Here is a 23,136-nt window from a genome sequence, read left to right as displayed (position 1 = left end):
AATACAATTGATCTGACTCGTGAATAGAGAATCCTTACAAAATAGAACCGTAACTCTTGTATCATTTGTGCTGTGAATTATTTTCCCATTTGAACGAATAACCGCATTCTTGGGCATTATCAGACAGGTAAGGTCTCATTTTATGACCCAGTCAAGTTCACGAAGGGATCTTGCACCCAACGAATGTTTACCAAGCAGAGCTCTGATAATGAATACCAAATCATTTATTGCATACACCGCACCACATTCTGCCACTTTGTAAGCAGAGTTAAATGTCGACTTCAAGAGTGTGCAGTCCGATTTTCCCAGTCAAAAATGCATTGCATTTACCAATCTGGGGTTGCATGCATCTACAATACTCTTTCAGGAAAGTCATGCATTGGGAAAAAAAACAATTACCAGCTAAGGCCCACTGACCTATATAGCTCTTTTTCAGAAGCGACCTGGCTACAAATGATAGCTCAACGAAGTGGCTTATCACGTGGAAATTAGAGCAGCCAAACATTATAAAACACATGTTGATTCAAAATATGGAGGTAAAAACTGGAGGACCTGGAGAAAAATCCATGCGACCACGGGGACAACGTGCAAACCACAAATATACAGGCATCAGGGTCGAGATCGAACCCACGACCTCCTGTATACCAAGTGAGGTAGTTAACATGTCTCCAACGTAGCGCTCACATTTCAGGGAACATTCAATTTGAGAGAAAACCAAAGAACTATGGGAAAACCCACACATGAAAATAAATAAGTCAAAGATGCACACATACAGGCCCAGAAACACCTCTTCTGACCTGCCAAATCCTGAACATCTCACAGCCCAGCGAGTGTACGTGCTTTACAGTTCAACATTATCTACCGATCTTTGCCTCCACAGCACTTCGTTTGCTTTTGTCAAAATAGAGCCCTTCAAAATGCATCTTATTTACTCTGCAAACATAGCAACTGGAAAACTGCTTACCCCCCTGCACAATGCAAAGGCACACCCTGTAAATAGTGGTAAGTCCAATACGCCATTACTCCTTTTTTCTCCAGCAAATATTTTATGTTATGCAGGAAAGCCCCAGCCCACGTCTCAAGCTGTTTTTCAGGAGGTTCCTGCTTGGGATGGTTTTTTCATTCCTTGAACATGCATTACTTATTTGAAAAATATCACAATTTCACCGCCATATGGTAAGATCATGCTAAGTGAAAGTGCTCAACAAACAATAGGAAGGTTATATGATCTTGACTTAAAGCTTTCGTGACTGCAGGAATTCACACTCTTTGGGTCTTTCGGTAAAGTCACGTGACTTTACCGTGACTATACCAAAAGACCCAAAGAGTAGGTTATATGATCTTGAATTTCGATTTAAAGCTTTCGTGACTGCAGAGATTCATATAAAGTGTCACTTTTTAAAAAAAATTCGTGCTGTGGTTTTCACACCTGATGATGATTGCTTGTGTTGCAATCGAAACGTCGTGAGAATTGAATTGTTTTATTTTTAAAAATATTATTTTATTATTTCCCTTCTACGTGATTTTACCGAAAGAATCAAGAATATATATGATCTTGCTTGGAAGTCGACTCAGCCCACCATCCCTCTCAGGCACTGGTTCTTCACCTGGGGTGCACGCTGCACCCCCTGGGGGTGTGAGATGCCCTTTCTGGGGGTGCGAGACATGGCCACATTTCTTTAGAAGGTAAATAATAAAAAACATACAAAACGTAAGTACAACTACTTTGTTTTTATCGAACCTATGTATTTATTAACATTAAAAACAAATTCTCGATTGAGAACCAAAGGGGTGCAAGGCTGCAGTAAAGGTTAAGAACCACTGCTCTAAGGTCAGTACAATCAAAGGTTAGCCAAGAGAAAGTGGCTCTTGTCAACAGAATGTAAAATTGCTTCCACTGGCTCAGGACCCCACGCATTGCTTTGAGCAGACAGACACTTTGACTCGATGATTTTTCACAATTGTTTCATCTCTGGTGGGTGACCACAGTTCAAACCACTGTATCCAATGCTGCTGCTTGAGATGGCAGCTTTCATTGTACATTGTCAGCTTCAAAATCAGTGCCAGATTGTGAATGTATCACTGCGGAGCAGGAAGCACGGGATGAACGTGCAGGTGAATATCGCTGAGCTGGGAGACTCTGTCAGGCGTGTAATCTCTGTGGTCTCGAGGCTGTCCCTTAAATAAAGACGCGGCGAGTGGGGGTTTTTCATCCCAGCAGCCACGTGGTGGATCCTGTGGCATCAACTCCAAAGACAAAGATCCCCCGTGTAGCCTTAACAGACTGTCGAAGCAAGTGCTGTTAAGCGAGCACCTATGAAGACCGGCACAGCACACGAGGGGGTGGGTGGCCAGCACCACGCCCGGCCGCCATTGTCTCCCCAGTGGCGATGTTTACGCAAGCCACAAGGTACTCATTGGAGGCTGAGTGGAAATAGGGGGGGCCCAAGGCCGGTTCAGATACTGGTGTTTTCCATGAGCGTGAATCAAACTCGAGTAGTCGGGTTCGTAGGGCAGCGCAGCACTAACCGCAACACTGCCACTGCCCCCGCATGAACTCCACACACACACAAACCTCCGATTAGCACGTACGATGCGAAAGAAGATCAACATACCATACAAACCTCGGTGTTTCAAGTCAGATCGAACCCAAAAAATACACATTGGCTGTATGCCTATGCTGAATGTTTGAGGTTGTCTGACATGAAGGCAAAGTTACTAATAAAAAAACACTTTAAAATCATGGTCAAATGCTTTGGTCATAACACTCAAGGGTTGTCACTGCACTGATGTTTTATTAATAATGTATTGCAATGATTCAAAGTGATGCCACAAAAGTGCTGAAATTGCATCATGGACTGTGTTTGTGTGCTTTAAAGACTGTTGTTTTAGTTTCCCATTGAATAACCTTCAAACTCCTTCAGGTCAGCCTGGGACACGCGACAGATGTGCTGCTCTACACGATCAGAGTGATTACGTTGTTTTTGGTCACAACTCCAACAGATCAAATATACTCAAGCATTGCGCTGCGTATAATGCTGCAGTGCAAACACCTTGAATGGGCATGGGCACTCCGGCTCACCTATCTACAATACACCCTTTGGGTAAGCTGGATAGATGTCAGCATACACTCACACGGGTATTCTACAGATATATCTGAGCAAAGCATGTTCACTGGGCTTCTTTAGTACATGTGACTCCCGTGTAGCAGCACTATGTGTCGCTATGTGCGGGGCTATATTGGCTGGGTTATGTGATAGGCAAGGATGAAATAGTCATCGCCAATCGAGAAAACCGCACGTTGAAGAGTGAAACTTGAACACGTGTGAAGGCTGCCACTTAATTGGGAAAGTGACGACTCATGCGAATATATTGCCATACACAAGAATAGAATGACCCACGTGAAAGACATCGGTTTCACCGCTGATGTTACACCCTAAATCACACTCTTAAGTATCGTTGCAAATTTTTCAAATTGTTCACAAGCAAAACGAAATTCTACATGTTACTCTAGCGATCAGGTACAGATAGTCCCCGAGTTACGATGGTCCGATTTACGATATTTCGATCTTACGATGGCGATAGTGATACGACAAGATGTATGTTAAAATTATTTATAGCAGATAGGATTGTTTCCTGAAAAAACTTTCTATTAAATTGCAGTTCATATAGGTAGGCTAAGAATTGACCTTGTTTTTTTACTTTACATTTTACTGCGCAATACAGTATTGTAATTAATAAATACATACAGTATATAGTTTATACAGTACGCTACTGTAAATTGCTCTGTTTTGCTAAATTATCACCATTCTTTAAGACTCCTGGGTAGGCAAGGCCATCTTCGACTTACGATATTTTCGACTTACGATGGGGTCGTCGTAATGCATCTCCATTGTAAGAAGAGGACTACCCGTATAGAGTCACAGCAGTGACACTGTCACCATTTGTAGTGCATTACACCGTAGTTTATTGCATTGCAAATAAAGCGTAACATATAACTTTCCTTCTTGTGGTTATATCATTCATCTACTGGGCGGGAATAGGTTGAACTTTTCTCAGCAATATGGGGAACTACTAATTTTGGGGCCAAAGTCAAAGATCCCCCGTATAGCCTTAGCATACTTTTGGGGCAAGTGCAATTCGCAGGAACCTATGAAGGTCGGTGCGGCACACGAGGGGGTGGGTGGCCAGCACCACGCCCGGCCGTCTTTGTCTCCCGAGTGGCAATGCATACATACCACACCAGTTACTCATTTGAGGCCGAGTCGACGTAGGGGTAATTGAATACACTACACGAGTAGTTAAAAGCACGCAGTTTTCGGTAGCCATGGCAACCACCGCCCATCTGTTGCCAAGTCCAGGGGAGGGAGTATGTGTACTTTGTATCCGTGCGTATTTATTATATTGTCTGTACATGCGTATGTATGTGTGTTACCCCCAGTTAAATTGTGATCAATAGTTTACAGCCGTCTGTCAATCCACGCATGATAAAAGCCTTCCAACACATGACATGGCAAAAAAAAAAATCTTGCTGTGGTTGTCACACCTGATGATGATTGCTTGTGTTGCAATCGAAACGTCGTGATTAAATGTATTTTTTTAAATCATATTTTTCCACCTACGTTACTTTACCGAAAGAACCAAAAAGTATGGATCCTTGCAGTCACGAAAACTTCAAATCTAGAATGGCATGGCAGTTGTGTGTTAGTTCCCATGCTTCACCCTACTAGGCCGTGGTGGTTGGTGAAGGGGGGGGAGGTGGCCAACGTCCGGAAATTGAACTCTGATGGCTGCAAGTTTTCCAAGTCAAACCAGGATCATGTTAGACATCTCAAGATTCAATGTGCATTCGAACTGAATCAGCCCAATAAAAGCAACTCATTGAAATTCCTAAGAGTGGGGGGAAAAATTACTCCTACCATAGGAATGTGGAATTGTGACTCTTGGCTGAGGGCCTAAAGGAGATGAATGCCACGCTATAGCTCTCTTAAAGGGGACAATGCCTTTACCTTGAAAAAAAAATGCAAAAAAAGTGTCCATCTTGTCGGTAAATACCCGCGCTGTGTATACCGGGGCTGTAAAACACGGGCGTAAAGCTTCGTTTTTGAGAAACGTATCTTTAAATGTAATTCCAGACTCAGCGCCATAGCACTTTTGCAGCGGCGTTGCATTACAAACGACGGGAGCGACGTCACACGATATCACTCCCACATTCAAGTCCATATTCTCAAAAACAAAGCTTGAAACCAAAAAAATGAAAGAGGACTCAGAGGTGCGCGAGGACAAACAGACAAGCGGCGGAAAGGCAGCCAGGCGGCGGCGAGCCGGTGGCAACATTCGCCCAAGCCCTGCGTGTCTGCGTGTCCGTGCGCCCGCGCACGGCGGCCGTGACTCACGCATGTACTTGAGCGTCTCCTCGATGAGCTCCAGGCTCAGCTCGAGGTCGGCATCTGCCGGCTCCTGCAGCAGCGGTGTGTGGAGCCAATCGTCGTGGTCGTAGCCGAGCGCCGTGTCCGCCCGCAGCCGGTACAGAGGCAGCTGCTCCTCGATCAGGCTCACGATCTCCACCTCGGCCAGCTCCTCGCTGCTGCACACGTCTGCGACGGCATCGGCCGGGTCAGTGTTCTTCACAGCAAGGCCCCGCTGGCCACTGGCGGGGCCCCTGGTGGCCTTTTGTGCGGCCCCGGACAATAGACAAATGTGAAAATACCCCCCATCGTGATGTCGAACCCCAATGGCTTCAAATGTGTGGCAGCCCTCACACTGACGATGTCTTATTAATGTAAGTGGCCCCCCTCTGAAAATCAGTGAACAACACTGGGCCAAACCGTCAACCGTGTTGGCACCGAGCAGTTGTACGTGGTCAAGGTCAAGGGAGCATCAGACAATGCCACCGATGGCAACATACGCCACCGTCATTCCCTTCCCTTGTGCCAGTTCATCTCCGAGTTTCCAAGGTCTGCTCTTACAGGATCCCACCACCTGGTTTTAGGTGTTATACGAATTAATAAATATAAATGTGGGTAAAAATAGGTTCCAAAGTCTCGCTCGCGAACAAGGTCACAAGTCTTCAAATGGGCACTTACATGCAGATTGACATAAATGTACAAGGTCAGAAGACGCTCGCCTTTGTATTTGAGGCAAGAATGAGATCATTGGCTTATACCACGCACACCACCAGAACAATCTGGCTCTCAGAGTCTGCCATCTGCTGGTTTAAATCATAAATGGCTCTGATTCAGCTGGCAGTGTCCCACCCCACCATCTGGCTTTTGGTCTTCTCCCTGGTTGCAGTCCTCTAGGTGCCACTCCAGTGCCAGTGTTGGTAACCTGCCATGCTCAATCCTGCATAGGTAACTTCACTATCACAACTTCTAATTGACGTCTGCAATGTGATCCGTGCTTCCATTTGTTCAAGTGCCTACCTGATCTGCAAACTTGCTGACCCAGCCACCATGGTCCACTGACTGTTACAGTATCCCCACAACCTCGCATTGCGATTTACCCTTTGCATACAAAACACGACATCCTGGACCCCATTGGCCCAGCAGTCATAAACGTTTTACACTCCAAACTAAATGGTGCGGAGGGACTCCGTGGGTCTGGCGGTTCCCGGCACCACCACTTCCCCGTGGGGGATGAGGGGGCCGGGTCTCCCACCCGGCCCCAAGGGACTGATCTGTCAACACTTTTGATTGACTTTTAACCATTTTTATTACCAGCTAAGGCCCACTGAGCTCTGTAGCTCATTTTCAGAAGCGACCTGGCCAAATATGATAGCTGAACGAAGTGGCTTATCAACGTGGAAATGTATTGTGAAGCGTCTGGCACAGGATGGAGATCAATGGTGATCAACTGGATGGAGCATGATGGTGACTTCCATGGAAACAACATCTTAACACACTCACCACCTGGCAGCCTTTCCATGTGTCTGTTTTTCCTCACACCTGAGTCGTTCTCTCCGTTTGAGAGGGAGGGAAAACTGCACGTGTCACATGTCTGAATAATAACCATTATTACTGTGCTTATTGTAAATAGCAAATGTTCTAGATGTTGAATGATTCGGTCCATGTTAGCACCACCTATCTGCCATTTCTGACAAATGCCTTTCCAAACGCGTAGCAATGGTGCCACACAGTGGCAGAGAATGTTAACTGCAATCACGAGCAATACACAGAGATTTCATATGTTAAACCTCTACAGCATCATGCAGGAAAAAGAAAATTAGTCTCACAAAAATAAACACATATACACGATAGCCAGACAACAATGTAAATTGTGAAAGTATAGTCGTTCACATTTTTCACTGCTAGAACACCATCGTATGTGCGTACCAGTTTAATCGCTACGAGCAGCCTTGCGCTATCCTGCTGTCAAAGATCCACAGGGATATAAACTTATAATGGCTAATCATATCAGATACAAGGATCAGATGTGACTGGTTGGCGCTAGGGTTAGAGCACGCAGCTCGCAATCAGGTTGCGAGTTAAAATTTGGCCAGACATTGACTCAAGACGTTCAGCCAAGTAAGCTAATTACGGCGGCAATATAAGTACTTGGTAGGAAGTCGATAGCCATGGTCGTATGGATGAACTCTCAACAACTATAGTAACGAGGAATGTCCACCACTGGCTCAGAGCTGTGAATGGTAGATGAGAAATTCCCCATTCTCATTTGGACGTATGAGGGATGATAGATGCGAGGTTGAATATATGATAGTCTAAAATGGAACTGCAGCAAGCCTGCCAAACACCAGGTAATGCAACCACTGCTGTAACATCATCAAACGAGTGTACCACTACAGTTACAGGATATAGCCAGAGTGCAGAACAACACAACACAGCTTTGCTCTGTGTAAACAACATCAAATGGGGGGGGGGGAGTGGTTATAAAACTTGTATCTCAGCAAAGAAACTCCTCAACACTTGGCATGTTGCGCATGCGAGTTGCGTACTTGTCACTCGAACATTACGACATAGAAGCCAGTGGTCAATATGAAAGTCAGATCTGTTCGGTAACATTGTGAAACAATATAAATTGCTAAAGGTGAGAAAGGCTGTAAAGATCAACGCAACCGATCCTATCGCACCGAGCTCTCACGGCCTTCTGTCTGCCAAAGCCCACGACCGTCGCACAGTGAACACCAAACCTCCATTGCACCCCCTCACGGTATCCCAACATCTGGCTTTAGCTATTTCCCGTGCTCTCTGAACTCTGGGCACCAATCCACTGGCTGTCTCTCTAACTTTCCCTCCTGTGTCTCCCTCCCCTGCACAACCTCATTTTATATGATCACATCTGCGAGGCATTCCCGTGTCATTCTAAACCAAAATTCCAAGATGCTTTCTAAGCATATTTAAATCATTAGATCGATACATGTATTGAATTGTAAGTGTGCGAATGGATTTTTTCAAAAATTCAAATATGTTCTTTGTAAAGGGTTCATGTAAACACAGCAGCCAATAAGAGGCACTACATTCATTGTCAGCATATAAAAGTGCATTCTTGAATTAAAACAAAACCTCTAATCAAGACAATTGGTGATGGTGAACCATTACATTGTTAAATGAACATCGCTTGCCCTATATTTTTGTTCATAATGACAATTGGCATTGCACGTGTAACAAATGTAACATCATGCCATTACCTATAATGATACCAATTTAAACATACGCCATCAATGTAACCGTACAGAAGCTGGACCAATCGTTGCGGGGTGACCTCGCCCGATCGCACGACCCCAAAAACAAGAGGGGGGGGGGTGGGAGGAGGGCTTTACCCGTGATGGTGCTGGCATCTCTGAGCGTCGTCCGTCGCGGCTCATTCCCCACGAGCGTGCCATAGCGCCGCTCCGGCTCGCACCACGCGCCCTCTCCTCTGCTCGGCGTCTCGGCGGGGCACTCCAGCTTGCCCTGCGTCACCGCGCCGCCACCACCGCTGGGGCACAGCCCATGGGTCGCACAGGACCTGGGCGGACTGTCGGGCAGGCAGAAGAGCCGACCAGGAGGACAGAGCTCGCCGCCGGTCAGCTGCTCATCAGGGCACCTGCAAGACAGGTGGTCATCGCTGTTATCGCCATTATCGTCGTCGTCAGTCAAGGTCAAGAGGTCATCACACGGAATGCGACTGAAGCCAGCACACCCCGCTTTTGCATTCTTCTGCGAGATCAAGTCGCCACTGGACAATTGACAACTGACCCCCTAGCTCTGTTCTCACAGTATCACATTGTCTGTCGCCTTGGTCACCAACCTCTGGATGCCACTACAATACCATAATTCTTATTAATGTCAAGGTCAAGTGGTATTCATGACCAGTGGTGGTTCAGTGGACTAATGCACATGCCAGAATGGTGGGTTGGCCCTGCCGAGGTTCTAGGGTTAAATCCAGGTTTTAGCCACCTGTGATTAAACCAGGATCTCTGGTGAAATGAAATGATCACTTTTGCAGTCACGGATATATGCACAAAATGTACAATATTAAAGTTGTATAATTCAATTAATTAGTAATCTTGATGTTTTGAGAACTATACAAGTTATCCTATTGCTTCCAAGTGAGTTCCATCACCAAGCATTACGGACCTCATCGACCAGGATTTTTTCAGACTTTGTTGTAAATGTCAATATTTTGGAAAAAAAGGCCTTTCAGCTGACATGTTGAGATCTTGCCTTTTCTCTGAGTGACAGTAAAAAGAAAACTGTTCACCATCCAAACGTACATTCACGCCTTCTAGGACTGTCCCACCATCAGGACATTCGTTGATAAAATAATCGATCTGTACAACGTGGTGATGTCTGGCACAGAGATACTACCTAGCATTGAATCCTCCGTCCTGGGCATTAAACCCCAAGGTATCACCAGGCACCAACATGCCCTTCTCCAAGCATTTAACATTTCGGTTAGAAAGACCATGCTGAGCTCATGGAAGAATCATGGGGCCCACTCATTCACCCTCTGGCATAACTCCCGAATCGCCCTTGCAGCTTTAGAACACCTGAGCCTGAAACGGAAGAATAGGGAAGGGGAGTTCACCCAAATCTGGGGCTCCCTCGTGAATTCCACTCCAGAGACCCTCAGTTTACTTGACTGAACTTGAAATGTCACTGACCCCCCTCCCCCCTTTCCCCCCTTCCTTTCCCGAAGGGATCTGACGCACGTACCACATAACGCTCTGGTCCTACACGTCCGCGTTGGTTGTCTGTACGAGCTGTCTATCCCGCTATGCATCACTCACCTGTCGCGGAAGTTGTACAACCCCCCCCCCCCCCCGTGGTTGGATCAATACAAAAATATTTACAACAAAATGTTGTTTTTATTAACCTGTTATTTTATGACAAACGTATGTTTTTGTTTGATTATCAAAACGCAGTGCATTCTATAAACACGGTGCATGAGAGGACTTGTTCCTACGACGGTTACCAGGCCATATATAGAGGCAGGCAGACCACGGAACACCACTGTGAACATTCCACGGGACAGTCATAACTGCAAGTTCTAAACAAGCCATGACTGATTGTGTGCAGAAATGCCTTAAAAGTCACAACGTTATTTAGCAACGGCAAAAACAATTTTTTTTTACTAAAAGTGAGGAGGTTGGGTGGCTCTGGATTGCTTTTCTATATTCGTGTCAGAGTGCCAAGCCAGGAACGCCGAGGCCCTGGGTTTGAATTCCAGGCAAGAGACTGACATTCGGTCACGTGGTCATGCGGTGTGGATTTGACATCGACCATGGTATAAAAGTGGTTTAAACAAAACTGTAAGCATGCAAAAAAAGCTATCATTTAGCTACAGAGTACCGGTGTAAAAATGTGTTGATCGTTTAACCTTCTACAGCATCACTCGTCTGTACACGTGCGGGCCTTTTTGTCAATCCCCTGTTGGATGAGGCCCTCGCCCACACCGCGCAGATTGTGGGGGTTTTCATTGTACCATACTTCACCACGCTGGTCAGTGCGGGTTGGCGAAGGTAGGGAGCAAAGATGTTGCAGCATAGTACACTACAATTGATATTTGCTGTACTGCCCTCTGGTCATGCTGAAATATGTATAGCATGCTGGGGAACTTGGGGCACAATTTAATGACAGTGCTTTGAATATGAGGCTGCTGCATTGTGCAGAGATGACTGTGCTACCCACTTGCAGAGATGTAGCAAGAAATATGGTAAGTGGGTTGCCAACATATCGATGGTTATTTTGAGCGGTATTCCATCATATACATCGGTTTTCTCTGGGATTTCTGGTTTATTCCCACACGCACGACTACATAAAGGAAATTGTCCAAACATTCCAAGTAGGAGGACCTCCTGAAAAGCATTGCTATGACTTAGTTGAGGCTTTTCCAGGTTAAAAGATAACCACTATAATATCCTGCAGAGTGGCACTGTGACTGAATAATGCACTCACAACCTGAAAAATAAATCAATACGAATACCATGTTGTGCTTTGTGAATATTTAACATGTAGTTTTCTCATGGAACTTGCCACAGGAACGTGGAATTTACACCAATGGTTAGGGCCTTCAACAGAGATGATTGCCTCTGAACAAAAGGAAATAATCCATAATAAAGTTTTTTTTAGGTTAGATCGTGTAAATATATAAATACTCCTTGGTTCTTTCGGTAAAGTCACGTAGGTATAAAATAAAATAAATCACGACATTTCGGGCGCAACACAAGCGTCCGTCATCAGGTGGGAAAGCACGACGGACGCTTGTGTTGCGCCCGAAACGTCGTGATTTATTATATTCTATACCTATGGGACTTTATCAAAAGAACCAAATAGTATGGATTCCTGCAGTCACGAAAGCTTCAAATTAAAATATATAAATGTGTTGTTAAACCCGCCACCACCCGATACAGCCAACTAGTAAGGTTTGTCACGTAAACAGAACGTGGCCAATTCGTCACTAGTACAACAAACCGATGTGTTGGAGAGCCAAGCCACAACATTTACAATCTGAGTACGACGTTTCGCCAGTAATTACAACTAGCATCAGTTAAACAAATGGAAATAAATTGGATAAAGAAAATGTGCTCCTTCAAGCAAAACAAGGTAATCCCAAGCTGCTGCACGCACAAACTGCACTGCTGTGCACATTATTTTAAATCCCACAATTATATTCCACTTGTGTCATAGGGATTATGAGCAGTGGCAGTGCAGTGCATCGTGCCGATAGCGCAGGCCAAAAGAGGACTTCCAGAACTACTTCTGAAGTAACTTAAACAAGCCGCTCGTTCACTCGATCTTTTGATGTGCCCTGCTAATTGCATTTAGTGCACGGTGATTAAACCAATCATTTTCAACTCTCCATGTTAGAAATTGCCGAATTAAGTAAAAATCAAACTGCAGCATCAAGGATTTTCTCGTGCGATCTTTGGTGGCTGGGCTGATGCCACCAACTCACGGCACTTCAGAACCACGTTTAACTATGGTAGATTCAAACCCGGTTTCGAACCTAGTTACTAAGAATCACTGTCGGCCTCGTGTTATATGACCTGAGTATTGGTCCCTTCCTGGCACACGTGCAGACAATTGAAAACTCATTTCTTTATAAATCCGCTCAGCACAGTTGGCTTCGTACAGTGTGAACGAATTTCAACACGCACACAGAACTGCTTTTTGTATTTAGTTAATTGCCCTTCTTCCACACCTCCGATTAGCACGGTTATCTACGTACGGTGCGCAAGAAGTTCAGCGTGCATACGTACTTACGAAGCCCATGACAGCAACTGCAGCCTCCGCTTGCCTATAGCTGCTGAGAACAAACGAAGGGAGGCTGGAGCCGAGATGTGGAGGCTGGTGAAGTACGTATTGCATACACAGTGGGCGGGGGGGTGGGGCTGCTTGGCAGACTGCCAGCAGGATGGAGAGAAAGGGCTGCCTAATCAAAATGCCACACACAAGCCTGCTCCCCCACCACACTCACATCCGCTGCAAAGCGTTTGACGAAAGGTACCTTATGCCACCTCGACATGGGCCCAGAATTACCAGAGGCGCTTTTTGAACGTCGTGTTTATGAGACGCAAAATTCATCTGCGGGCCCCCTCTGATTGGGGACGCCCAGCTCGCGATCGAACGAGCTGTCACTAATTTGACACACTACTAGAGACCATTGGAACCTCATTTGCCAGTAACAAAATATGATAATTGTTTTTTTACCCTTTTATCTGGCAACAAAACTGACACCTTTTTTACGAGGAGTCATGTTTGCATAGACCACAATACCTGCAGTCATAAGAGTTATGTTTAACTCTGATAATGTGCACTGTCCTTGAAGTTGATTGGTCCACACCCGAGACAGCTTTCTTTAGAGCCTAGTCTCACATGGTGGTGGAACAGATGACGCCAAAGGGCGCACAACTCAAAGACAATGCACCATCAGAGTATGAGAGCTCGGGGTAAGCATCTATGTTATTTGTTTGCATTATGACTGCAGGTATTGTGGTCTATGCAAACATGACTCCTCGTAAAAAAGGTGTCAGTTTTGTTGCCAGATAAAAGGGTAAAAAACCGATTATCACACTACTAGAGAGTTTACTCGGCCCATTGTTCATTCAGGGTCGATAAAGTGACTTTCACTTTGTGCAAATTAAAACGCTGTTGTCCTGTGTGTCATGAACTCGGTTACCCGAGCGAAATTCTCCAGCCACGGCTAACATCAATGTCGAGTGTTATTGAAACTGGTCCCAACATTTCACATACCCGAGCTAAAGGACATATCGAAGTATGGTCAAACAACACCCAAGATCAGCAAAGCATGGGGTGCCTTCATCCAGCAGTGGATTGACCAAGAGCTGCAAATTATTGCTGCTACTAACAATAAGCACGAGAATAATTTTTATTCAGGTTATAAGAAGCTACAGAGTGGTCGTTAACATTTTAGCTCTCTGGAATAACCATATATGTATCTGTGAAAACCTACTGGACATCTGGGAAAAGGGCTTCATAGGTCATCGGATTCCCCCAGTGTTAATAAAGATTCTGATGTTGATATATTGCTGGATTAATTCACTGATTTAGTTATTATTCCTAAACTCGTGACACGTGCATCAAAGTGCCTTTGTAAAAAAAAATCTATGTTTTTGCTTCATATATGTTGCAAAATACTAGACAAAGGCACAACATCGTTGTGACGTGGACCAAAAAATCACGTAAACTTTAACTGGAGGAGGCCAATTCTCGAGAAACCATGTTCTTAGTTCCTTCCACATGTTTCCACAGGAAGAAAAATGCATCGCGGGGGAATTAAGTTTACCCTCGACCGTGACGTGTGGTTTGATTTGAGGAGTGGTTTGAGGAACAAGACAAAGAGTTCTTCCAGGGAGGGTTTAAAACCCCAGAACGCCGATGGACAAAGCGCAACGCACTGCAAGGGGACCTTGCAAAAGCACAACGCATCGCCATCACAGTCGTCATTGTTTGCTATGTGAGACCGTACGCTTTTTACATCACCCCTCGTAACAGCAGCACAACCACTTTATGTAAAGTTAACAAGGGGTTGTATTATGCGGAAACGGTCTGTGCCAGAGTCACCGGTGGAGATGAGCAAAGGACAATGCACATTTGAGCTGGGATATCCTTGGGCTTGTTTGTCGATTGGGGAAAAAAAGTGACGAATATTGATGATCGCCGATTCCCAAAACGCCGTACGACTTATCAACAATAGAAAATGTCATCATTTACTTCAAAACATCCGTCTAGGTGCTTGATATCCTCACCGGAGCAGCGCGCAGCGCGCCAACCACTGCGTGGACACACCGACCTGAGAGAGGAGTAGAGCATGATTAATCCCCGCGGCGATTCCCGAATCAGCGCGAGCCCCTTCCGAGCATCGGAGGCCGAGTGTGCGGCTCCCTGCCACGTGCGTCTGGGACGCGCGATTTAAATGGTCTCCGCAGCAGCTGCGCTCCGAAGGCAAAGTGGGCACCGCTGTGAAGAGGGCTTCCACATCACTCCGCTAATTATTCCGCTCTCGGCCAATGGGGTCTCGGCGCACCGAAGTACTTTTCATGCAAATCGTGCGGCCCGTGCTTACGTGCGGGTTTGCACACGCGCACGCAGCACAGAGAGGGGGGGGGAGACAGAGAGAGGGGGGGGGGGAGAGAGGGGGGGGGGAGACAGAGAGAGGGGGGGCGGGAGAAAAAACCACTGCTGCTGCATGAACTTGACTCGAGCCGTTTTGGAGCTGCAGATTTTTTGCGCCGCGTTTTGTTCCTTTTCATCCCCTCTGCCGCATTCCCCAGACCCTTGGCAACGAACATGGAAGAAGCGTTAGTGGGTGGACGGTGATGCTGCTAAAATTGGACACTTGCATTCGGACTTGTGCGCGCTCTCACCACGTCTCCGTCAGCCTCGTGACCGCTTGTTTTTAATGATGACGGCAATGGTGGTGGTGGTTATGATCACATAATGTAGTTGTGTGAGCAGAAGGCGCATCTAATATATGATGAGAATGCATGAAAAAATCCATAAGCATACGTTTAAAACCCCTCCACATTTTATATAAAATGAGTATAATGACAATGGCCATGTATATTACCAGTAAGCTTATAAGTGTTCCCAATCTTAAGGATTTATTCATTTTAACAACAGAGATTTAGCAGTTTTGCCCTCTCTCTTGTGGTGGTATGAAATTGCATTTGTGCTCATTGCTATGGTGGGGCCACTCTGGTTAGAGTGTGTGACGTGCCATCGAAATGTTGCGAGGTGAAATCTTGATCGGAAGCGATTCCCTTGGTATGGGAATCTGTAATTTCTACCGCTGGTTCAGTGCCACCAATATTGATGAGCATCATCCAACGCACATTCGAGCAGGGAGACACTTTTACTTTTAACAATCGGATTGGCAAGAAACTTGATATACAGAGAGGGCATAAAGCAAACTTGGTAAACATTCACACTAAATTCTGACTTGAGAATTACAGAAAGCTATTGCTGGGGCACTAACATCCACTTACATCCTCAATCAATTCCACTCACTATGCACTTGTAAGTTGAACACTGCTGGAATAACCAGTCACAGTAAACCACTACACATGCACACTCCATAATTTGTCGTCCTTCCCCCGCACCTCCGATAAGCAAGGTTGGCTACGTACTGTGCGAAAGAAGTTCAACATACATACAAAACGGCAGTCATCACAGAATGCGTAAATAAATCTGGGAAATGATCTAAATTTAACCAGGGAAGATGACATCCAGGTTATTTTTATTGCCTGGCTAACAGCAGCCATGCGGAGATTTTATTTTTAAAAGTAAAAAAAAGTGTCCCTGCTAAAACTAGCTTTGAGCAACTACTCCTCTGCATTGATGGTGCCGAGCACAAGGTGGAAATTCCACGTGATTATAGTCGGGGCGAGTCTATCCGTCAGGATGACAACCACTGTTGCTTCCCACAAAGTGACACTCATTTTATTAACCGAATAAGTTCTCTGGGTTTCATTTTCGTGGTTCTTTCGGTAAAGTCACGTAGAAGGGAAGTAATAAAATAATAAAAATAAAACATAATAAAATAATTCTCACGACGTTTCGGCCACAACGCAAGCAGCCGACAGACCTGGTCTTCACCTGAGGACGGCTGCTTGCGTTGTGGCCGAAACGTCGTGAGAATTATTTTATTGTTTTATTTTTATTCTTTTATTACTCCCCTTCTAAGTGACTTTACCGAAAGAACCAAGAAGATGAATCCCTGCAGTCACGAAAGCTTTAAATCAAAAGTTCTCTGGGGTCAACTAAATGAGTACCACTTGGTAGGAAGCCAACTGTGGTTGTCCTGTCATAGTATCACGGAATGTTTACAATTGACAACATATACGAGCACCCCACCATATTCACTCGAGCAAGGAGACACGGAATCAAACCCAGGTCCCCGGAGGTCTTAGTGCAATACACGACCGGTCACCCAGTCTCCACAAAGACAAAAATCCCCCGGATAGCCTTAACAGACTGTTGGGGCAAGTCTTGTTAGCGAGCATCTATGAAAGCCTGCATGGCACACGAGGGGGTGGGTGGCCAGCATCACACCCGGGCCCCTTTGTCTCCCCAGTGGCGATGTTTACACACCGCATCAGGTACTCATTTGACGCTGAGTCGACCTAGGAAACGCCCAGTCTCCACACACACACACAAGCCAAGCGTACGGAGCACATTCAATACTGAATACAGCAGGAACTTCAAAACTGTACACACAACGGCTGAGCGGGACCACTGCTAAGCAGCAGGTGAAACATAACACTGGGATACTTACAGTGGCTGGGAGCGAACGTGTCGCGTGTCGTCCGCAGAACAATTCGGCGAACTCATGACACCGCTTCTCTACGCCGGTCACCGCTCTCGCCGTTTACCTCTTTGCAACAGAAACGAGGTCATCGGTAGATAGCCAGCGTGCACAGCTTGATAACTCAGCCTATTAATATCACGCTCTGGCCTGGCGCTCGAAAAATTGCAATAGCGAGATAACTTCTGCCAGGACAGTTAAATCAAGTCTGCATTGCAGACCCAAAAGTCCAAGTCAGTGTCCCTCTGCTCAACGCAGCCACCGGATGGCACTCATCACTGCGGATGAGCTGTCATCCCCGGCAGTGGAAATTCCACGTTATGATGGCAGGAGCCATACCCATCACCTAAATACTACAGACTAACCTTGAAGTGGTATTTATGTAATCTATAACTTTGCAGGTAAAGGCCTGCAGTTGTTGTTGATTAGTAAAACTCCCAAACTCACAGAGCTGTCAGGTGTCCATATGATAGCAGTGCATCAATCGGGATCATGAATTTAATTCATGCAGACCTTTGAATGTTGTCGTCACCACATCTGCCGCCAATTGACTACTGCAAATCTCTCCTCGATAGCCTCCCTATATTGCTCACGTACATACCCTTGATGATGCAGAATGCTGTCGCTAAACGTGTCGTTCGTACGAAACCACATCACCCCAAAAAAACCCTCCATTATGGATAATAGTGGTCGCGAAAGCCTTCGTGTTAAACTAACTAACTCAGATCTCTCCATTGGCTCCTGAGACCACATCGCCCTCACCGTTGTTCCAGATGTCCCAAAGACTTGACCCCACCTTCCTCTTCCCCATTTATCTCCCTCTGCTCCAGCAACCGAGCATTCTGATAACGCTGTTAATAAAAGAAACAACACAGCCGGCAGGAGTTCAGACCTCCAAGTAGACGAGGGCTGGAGCAAATGTTATGGTTCTGGGGATAAACTCAAGTTATTTTTGCCGATTGATTCTGTTTCACTAGGACAGGACGTGAGTAACGGATACAACTCTGTAAATGGAAGCAAGGATCTTGGCAAGAGGGATTTGTTTAATATATATAGAAAAAGTTCAACACACATGGGGCAAATCATGTGGTTTGGTACATTTTTCCTTTTGCATGAAAATTACTGTGAATACATTTGCTCAATATGTGTCTTTGTGAGAATTGTTCATTGGGAAGTGTCCATTATTAAAATGTTTGTGGAGTAATATGAATTAATGCATGAATTTAAAAAAATACATTTTTTATGTATGCAATGCAATAACCGGCAATGCATGAACAGTATATGAGAAGATGATGTACATTGTGCAACTCAACTTATATCTGAGTTTTTTTAGTAAAATTTTTTCAAAAAGTTGCACAACACCAGTGAGAGTTGGAATCCAAACATGTCTTAGACCTCACTTAGGTTGACTCTTTTCCAAAATGAGTACCTCGTTTGGTATGTATACACACACCGTGGGGGTGGCTATTTTGGTCAGACATGGCGCCCGCAATGCATTGACCTTGTGTGATGTGCTGGCATTAACTAATGTGCACCTCAAGCGCTTAAGTATATATCTTTGTCTTTACGTGTGTGTGTGTGCGCGTGTGTAAGTGGTAATGGAGTGGTAATGGATTGGTTAGCGCTAAGCCACGCTACGAACCCGGCGACCCGAGTTGATTCTGGCTCACGGCCAACACCAGTGACGATTATCTGAATCGGCCCAGGGCCTCCCCTCGGTCAACTCAGCCTCAGCCTGGTGTGGTGTGTAGACATCACCACTGGGGAGACAAAGGCGGTCGGGCGTGGTGCTGGCCACCCACTCCCTCGTGTACCGTTCCGGCCTTCATAGGTGCTCGCTAACAGCACTTGCTCTTACAGTCTGTTAAGACTATGCGAGGATCTTTGTCTTTGTATGTGTGGTGGCATCGTGGTGAGTACATTGCGTTACAAACTCAGTGACCTGAGCTTGATTTTCAGACCCAGCCAACATCAGTGGCTATTATCAGAACCGGTTCTGGGCCTCCCCTAGGTCAACTCAACCTTAAACGAGTACCAGGTGACTTATGTAAACATCAGCACTGAGCAAAGGCGGCCAGGCATGGTGCTAGCTACGCCAACACCTCGTGTGCCATACTCGGCTGCAGAAGTGCTTGCTAACAGCACTTGCCCCAACAGTCTGCATGACTATACGGTGTGTCTTTATCTTTGTGTGTGTGCACATCTGTGTGTGGGTATCTGTCTATGTCTGTGCGTTTCAGGCATGATTGATTGAAGCACTATCATTCAGCCAGGTCAGCATGGTGACCGAGTTGCTTAAGTATTGTTTTGGCAACTCGGCATCAACATCACTGTCACAGGACAGTAACAGAGGCCAAGAACACATGCTGCGACCTAAAGAACAAGTCCAAGCTTCATAGCCGCTGTTGGCAGAATGTGGCCAAACTCACGTAAAAGATTGTAGCAATGAGGCGCACACAAAATCACTTAAAGAATATTCAAACATTATTTTTTGAAAAACAATGCATCGGATGCATGGCAGGGGGCATTATAAATGACAGTTACGCCAATACAAGAGACATGGCATACACAATACAGTAGTTTAAAATATCAAAGCAACTAAATGCATAAACGGATAGAAAACAGACAAACAGACCGAAAAAGAGGTTAACAACGACCTTTGTTTTTACAGAGATGGAAAATGCCAAAATGATGGCTGCCAAACGAAGAGCCCTACACAGTTTTACCGTCACAGTCACAAGCCAAATTTACCATAATGTCAGCCAACAATCTTGCCAAAACTACACCCCTACCTCGAGCGTCCTCGACACGACTTACAATGTACTACCAAGGTCCAGTGAACACGAGGCCTTCCGAATTCCGGTGTACATGACCAGCTGTGTGGCTGATAATATTATTCATGTCCTTTGTTTATCCAGGAAAGCCTTGCCGAGTCTCAAAAAAGCTTTTCAGGAGGGTCCTGCACTGGAATGCTTAGCCAATGCCATTTTAAGGAGTGTTGGGGTTTTTTGTGTGAGAGTATCTGGGGAAATCCCACAAATATACTGGGGGCGAGCACAAATATATGGCTTAACATACAAGAAGTGGTGCCACAACACCGAGAAAAACAACTAAGTTTAAAGGTACAGAATGTTTAAGGGTTACCAATTACTATAGGCATTGATAAACACATTTTAAAACTGTTTAAAACACATGGCTTGTGTGTAAACTGAATTTTTTTTTATAAATCTGAACAATACAACAATCCTGAGAAAATCCATACTCACGAACTAAACCTGGCCCCAAGTGACTTGCACATTTGACCACAGTGAAAGTCAATTGAGGTGAAAGCAATTTTGTATCAGCAACATGAGTGGTTTGAAGAATAAAATGAAACAGTAATCCTGAGCAGGGATCAACGTTACATCAATGGGCCAAGTGCACAGCACTCGAAGGGCGTTCTGGAGAGCATTTACAAAGTTTCATGAAAGTCGGTCACCACTTTCTATATCACGAAATGGACCTATCCATCACCCCCTGTATACCGTGACAGCACTGGAAACAGAGGTGTAATCGTGACGAACTTCCTCATTGTGTTATTACGGAAATGTCCTCGTTGCCAAGAGAAACTATGACAGTCTTCAAAATAAATGTGGAAATATGTCAATATGTTGTTCAGCAGTATTATATAACCATTAACATTACCCGGCCAGGTGATAGCCGCGGCAAAGTGGAAACCTCTCAATCCAGGTTTGTGAATACTAATCTCAGTCTAGAGTCAACTCGGCGCACCGTTACTCCAGGCTTGATACTATTAACGTCCCCAATATGTGGGCAGTCAAGAGTGGTGGAATTATAGGGAGAATTTCCACCACTGGCTCAGAACTAAGGAAAGTTGTGCACACTTCAAATTGTCTTTGCCTCTATCAAAAAACACATACAGTATACTTATGAGAAATATTATGAATGTTAAAAACGTTGCTCTGCATGTCTTAAGTTACTCATAACCATTTGAGATAACTGAATATGCATCTGGTTATCAGTGGTGACCAGTTGATAAATATATTGGCAGGGCAGGGAAGGGGATAGGGGGAGAACGGAGGTTGGGGATTGAGAAAGGGGCATGTAAATGTTTATCATAAGCAGGTATGTGTCGTTCAAGTTTGTTAAAATTATTTCGTCACGAGTTGGGGGCCCGGTCCCACCGTCGCCGCTGGCCCCACTGGCTCCCAATGGCGAGACGCCACCGCTGCCTATGTCCAGACTTACCTTGGCTTCTGCTGCTGCTTCACTGCTTGCGGTTGCACAGGAACAGGGTGTGGCGTTTTGTTTCCTGCACTTGCGCTGCAGAGGCGAGAGAAATTAGACGTGTGACACGCAGCATACCACAAAATGGAAACATTGGTCAACAAGAGCGTAGAGAAAACAACACAATGCCCCCTTTCCTTCCAGCAGACTGGGTAAGAGGTTCCTAGGTGTTGCCGTGTCACACGTGTGGCCCAATGCAATGTGACCAACCAGCATGGTCCAATAGAAGATGGCGGATTAAAACGAACGATCCAACACTACTGCATTGTATATGCCATTGTGTGATTATGTATTATTTAGCAACCATAGCCATGCTGTGTATACGTTATAAAGCAGGGCCAATGTGCCTGCTGCTCAGCAGTTTTTGTAAATCTATGGTTTATCCATAACGCACTTGGAAAAGGGCTATGAATTGCAAACAGGCCAAAATGTATACAATACAATGCAATGATTGGTTACTTGGTTTACCACGCAGGCTTTCGCGAACATCCCATCTACGCCTCTATTTTAGGAATGAAACAGGTGGACTTTTCCACAAATCTGGCTGTTGCCTAATGAAGCTAGTTGTAATTATTGGCGAAACGTCGTACTGAGATTGTAAACGTTGTGGCTTAAATCTCCAACACACCGGCGTGCTGTACTAGTGACGAATTGGCACGTTCTGTTTACGTGACAAACCTTACTAGTTGGCTGTGTCGGGTGATGGCGGGTTTAACAACACATTTATATATTTACGAGATCTAACCCAAAAAAAAACCTGTATTATGGATTGCTTACTTGACTGGAACACATCCCTGCGCATATTGAAAGACACACACACACGTGTTACTTTCACCACCACACATGCAAGTTTCAACTGACCAGAGACCACGCTTGTGCACTGCCATGAGTCACAGAGTAACAGACAAGTGCGGACATGTGTTCAGTGAGCACGGGTGCATCTGCCATGCCAAGGGGACGTGCAACAGAGACACTGACATTATCCGTCCGGTTGGGCACGTGGTGGAAGCCCCAGCGATCGTAGAACAAAAGCTCTGGCGAGTATGTAGTACGCTGCTGGCAGAAGGGACGAGTTTATTGCGTGCCAAAGCCATCTTTGCCTTAGCAATCACTGGCTTTGCTCGCTCATGCATAAGCATCCTTAACAGCTCTAATTAAAGAGAGACCAGACCCCCTTTTGTCATCATTATTTTGCAATTTACTCAGCCGGGTGGCCATGTCGTGAGAGTGCTAGAGTCGCACTCAAATCCAGGTAATGGGATTAATCAGTGTGTCAGGCCTCTGTGGGCAAGAAAAATATCACCACTTTGTGGGAAGCTATCAGTGGTCTTCCGATGGGGAGGCTGGCCCCTGCTATGGGAATGCGGTAGTCTCATTTCTGGCATGAAACTGCCGATGGAGATGAGTTTTGCCCCATTACTCATCTGAAAAAATCTCGAGTTTTGATACACATTTTAATTGTTCCCTAGCTGTGTTGCCACGAGATGATAACGCAATGCAATTCAGAGCTCTAACGCCAGGACATGTAACATCACCTGTTAGAGAATGGTACCAGAATGTCATGATTATTTCTAAAAT

The 23,136-nt window shown here is 45.4% G+C and overlaps 1 protein-coding gene and 1 long non-coding RNA gene across 4 annotated transcripts in view; one reads left to right on the top strand and one right to left on the bottom strand.

The window, feature by feature from the left end:
* LOC144934608 (trafficking kinesin-binding protein 1-like) overlaps window positions 1-21,594 on the bottom strand; it is a 77,344-nt gene extending 55,750 nt beyond the window's left edge. The window contains exons 1-3 of one of the 3 annotated variants that reach the window (XM_078860611.1): window positions 21,520-21,594; window positions 8,780-9,045; window positions 5,397-5,597 (exon numbers count right to left, since the gene is read on the bottom strand). In XM_078860611.1, the coding sequence (XP_078716737.1) occupies window positions 5,397-5,400 (4 nt within the window). In that variant the 5' untranslated portion in view covers window positions 5,401-5,597; window positions 8,780-9,045; window positions 21,520-21,594. Of the gene's footprint in view, window positions 1-5,396; window positions 5,598-8,779; window positions 9,193-12,703; window positions 12,737-21,519 lie in introns of those variants that run through there. The other 2 variants (XM_078860615.1, XM_078860610.1) reach the window with 2 other exon arrangements.
* LOC144934609 (uncharacterized) lies at window positions 3,072-8,736 on the top strand. The gene is made up of 3 exons (XR_013637179.1): window positions 3,072-3,104; window positions 5,524-5,616; window positions 8,695-8,736. It is a non-coding gene; the product is annotated as an uncharacterized LOC144934609 (long non-coding RNA).
* Window positions 21,595-23,136: the final 1,542 nt, after the last annotated feature.

This window comes from Lampetra fluviatilis, chromosome 10, assembly GCF_964198595.1.
Source record: "Lampetra fluviatilis chromosome 10, kcLamFluv1.1, whole genome shotgun sequence".
Classification (NCBI taxonomy): Eukaryota; Metazoa; Chordata; class Hyperoartia; order Petromyzontiformes; family Petromyzontidae; genus Lampetra; species Lampetra fluviatilis.
This window is presented reverse-complemented; position numbering and strand designations above follow the sequence as displayed.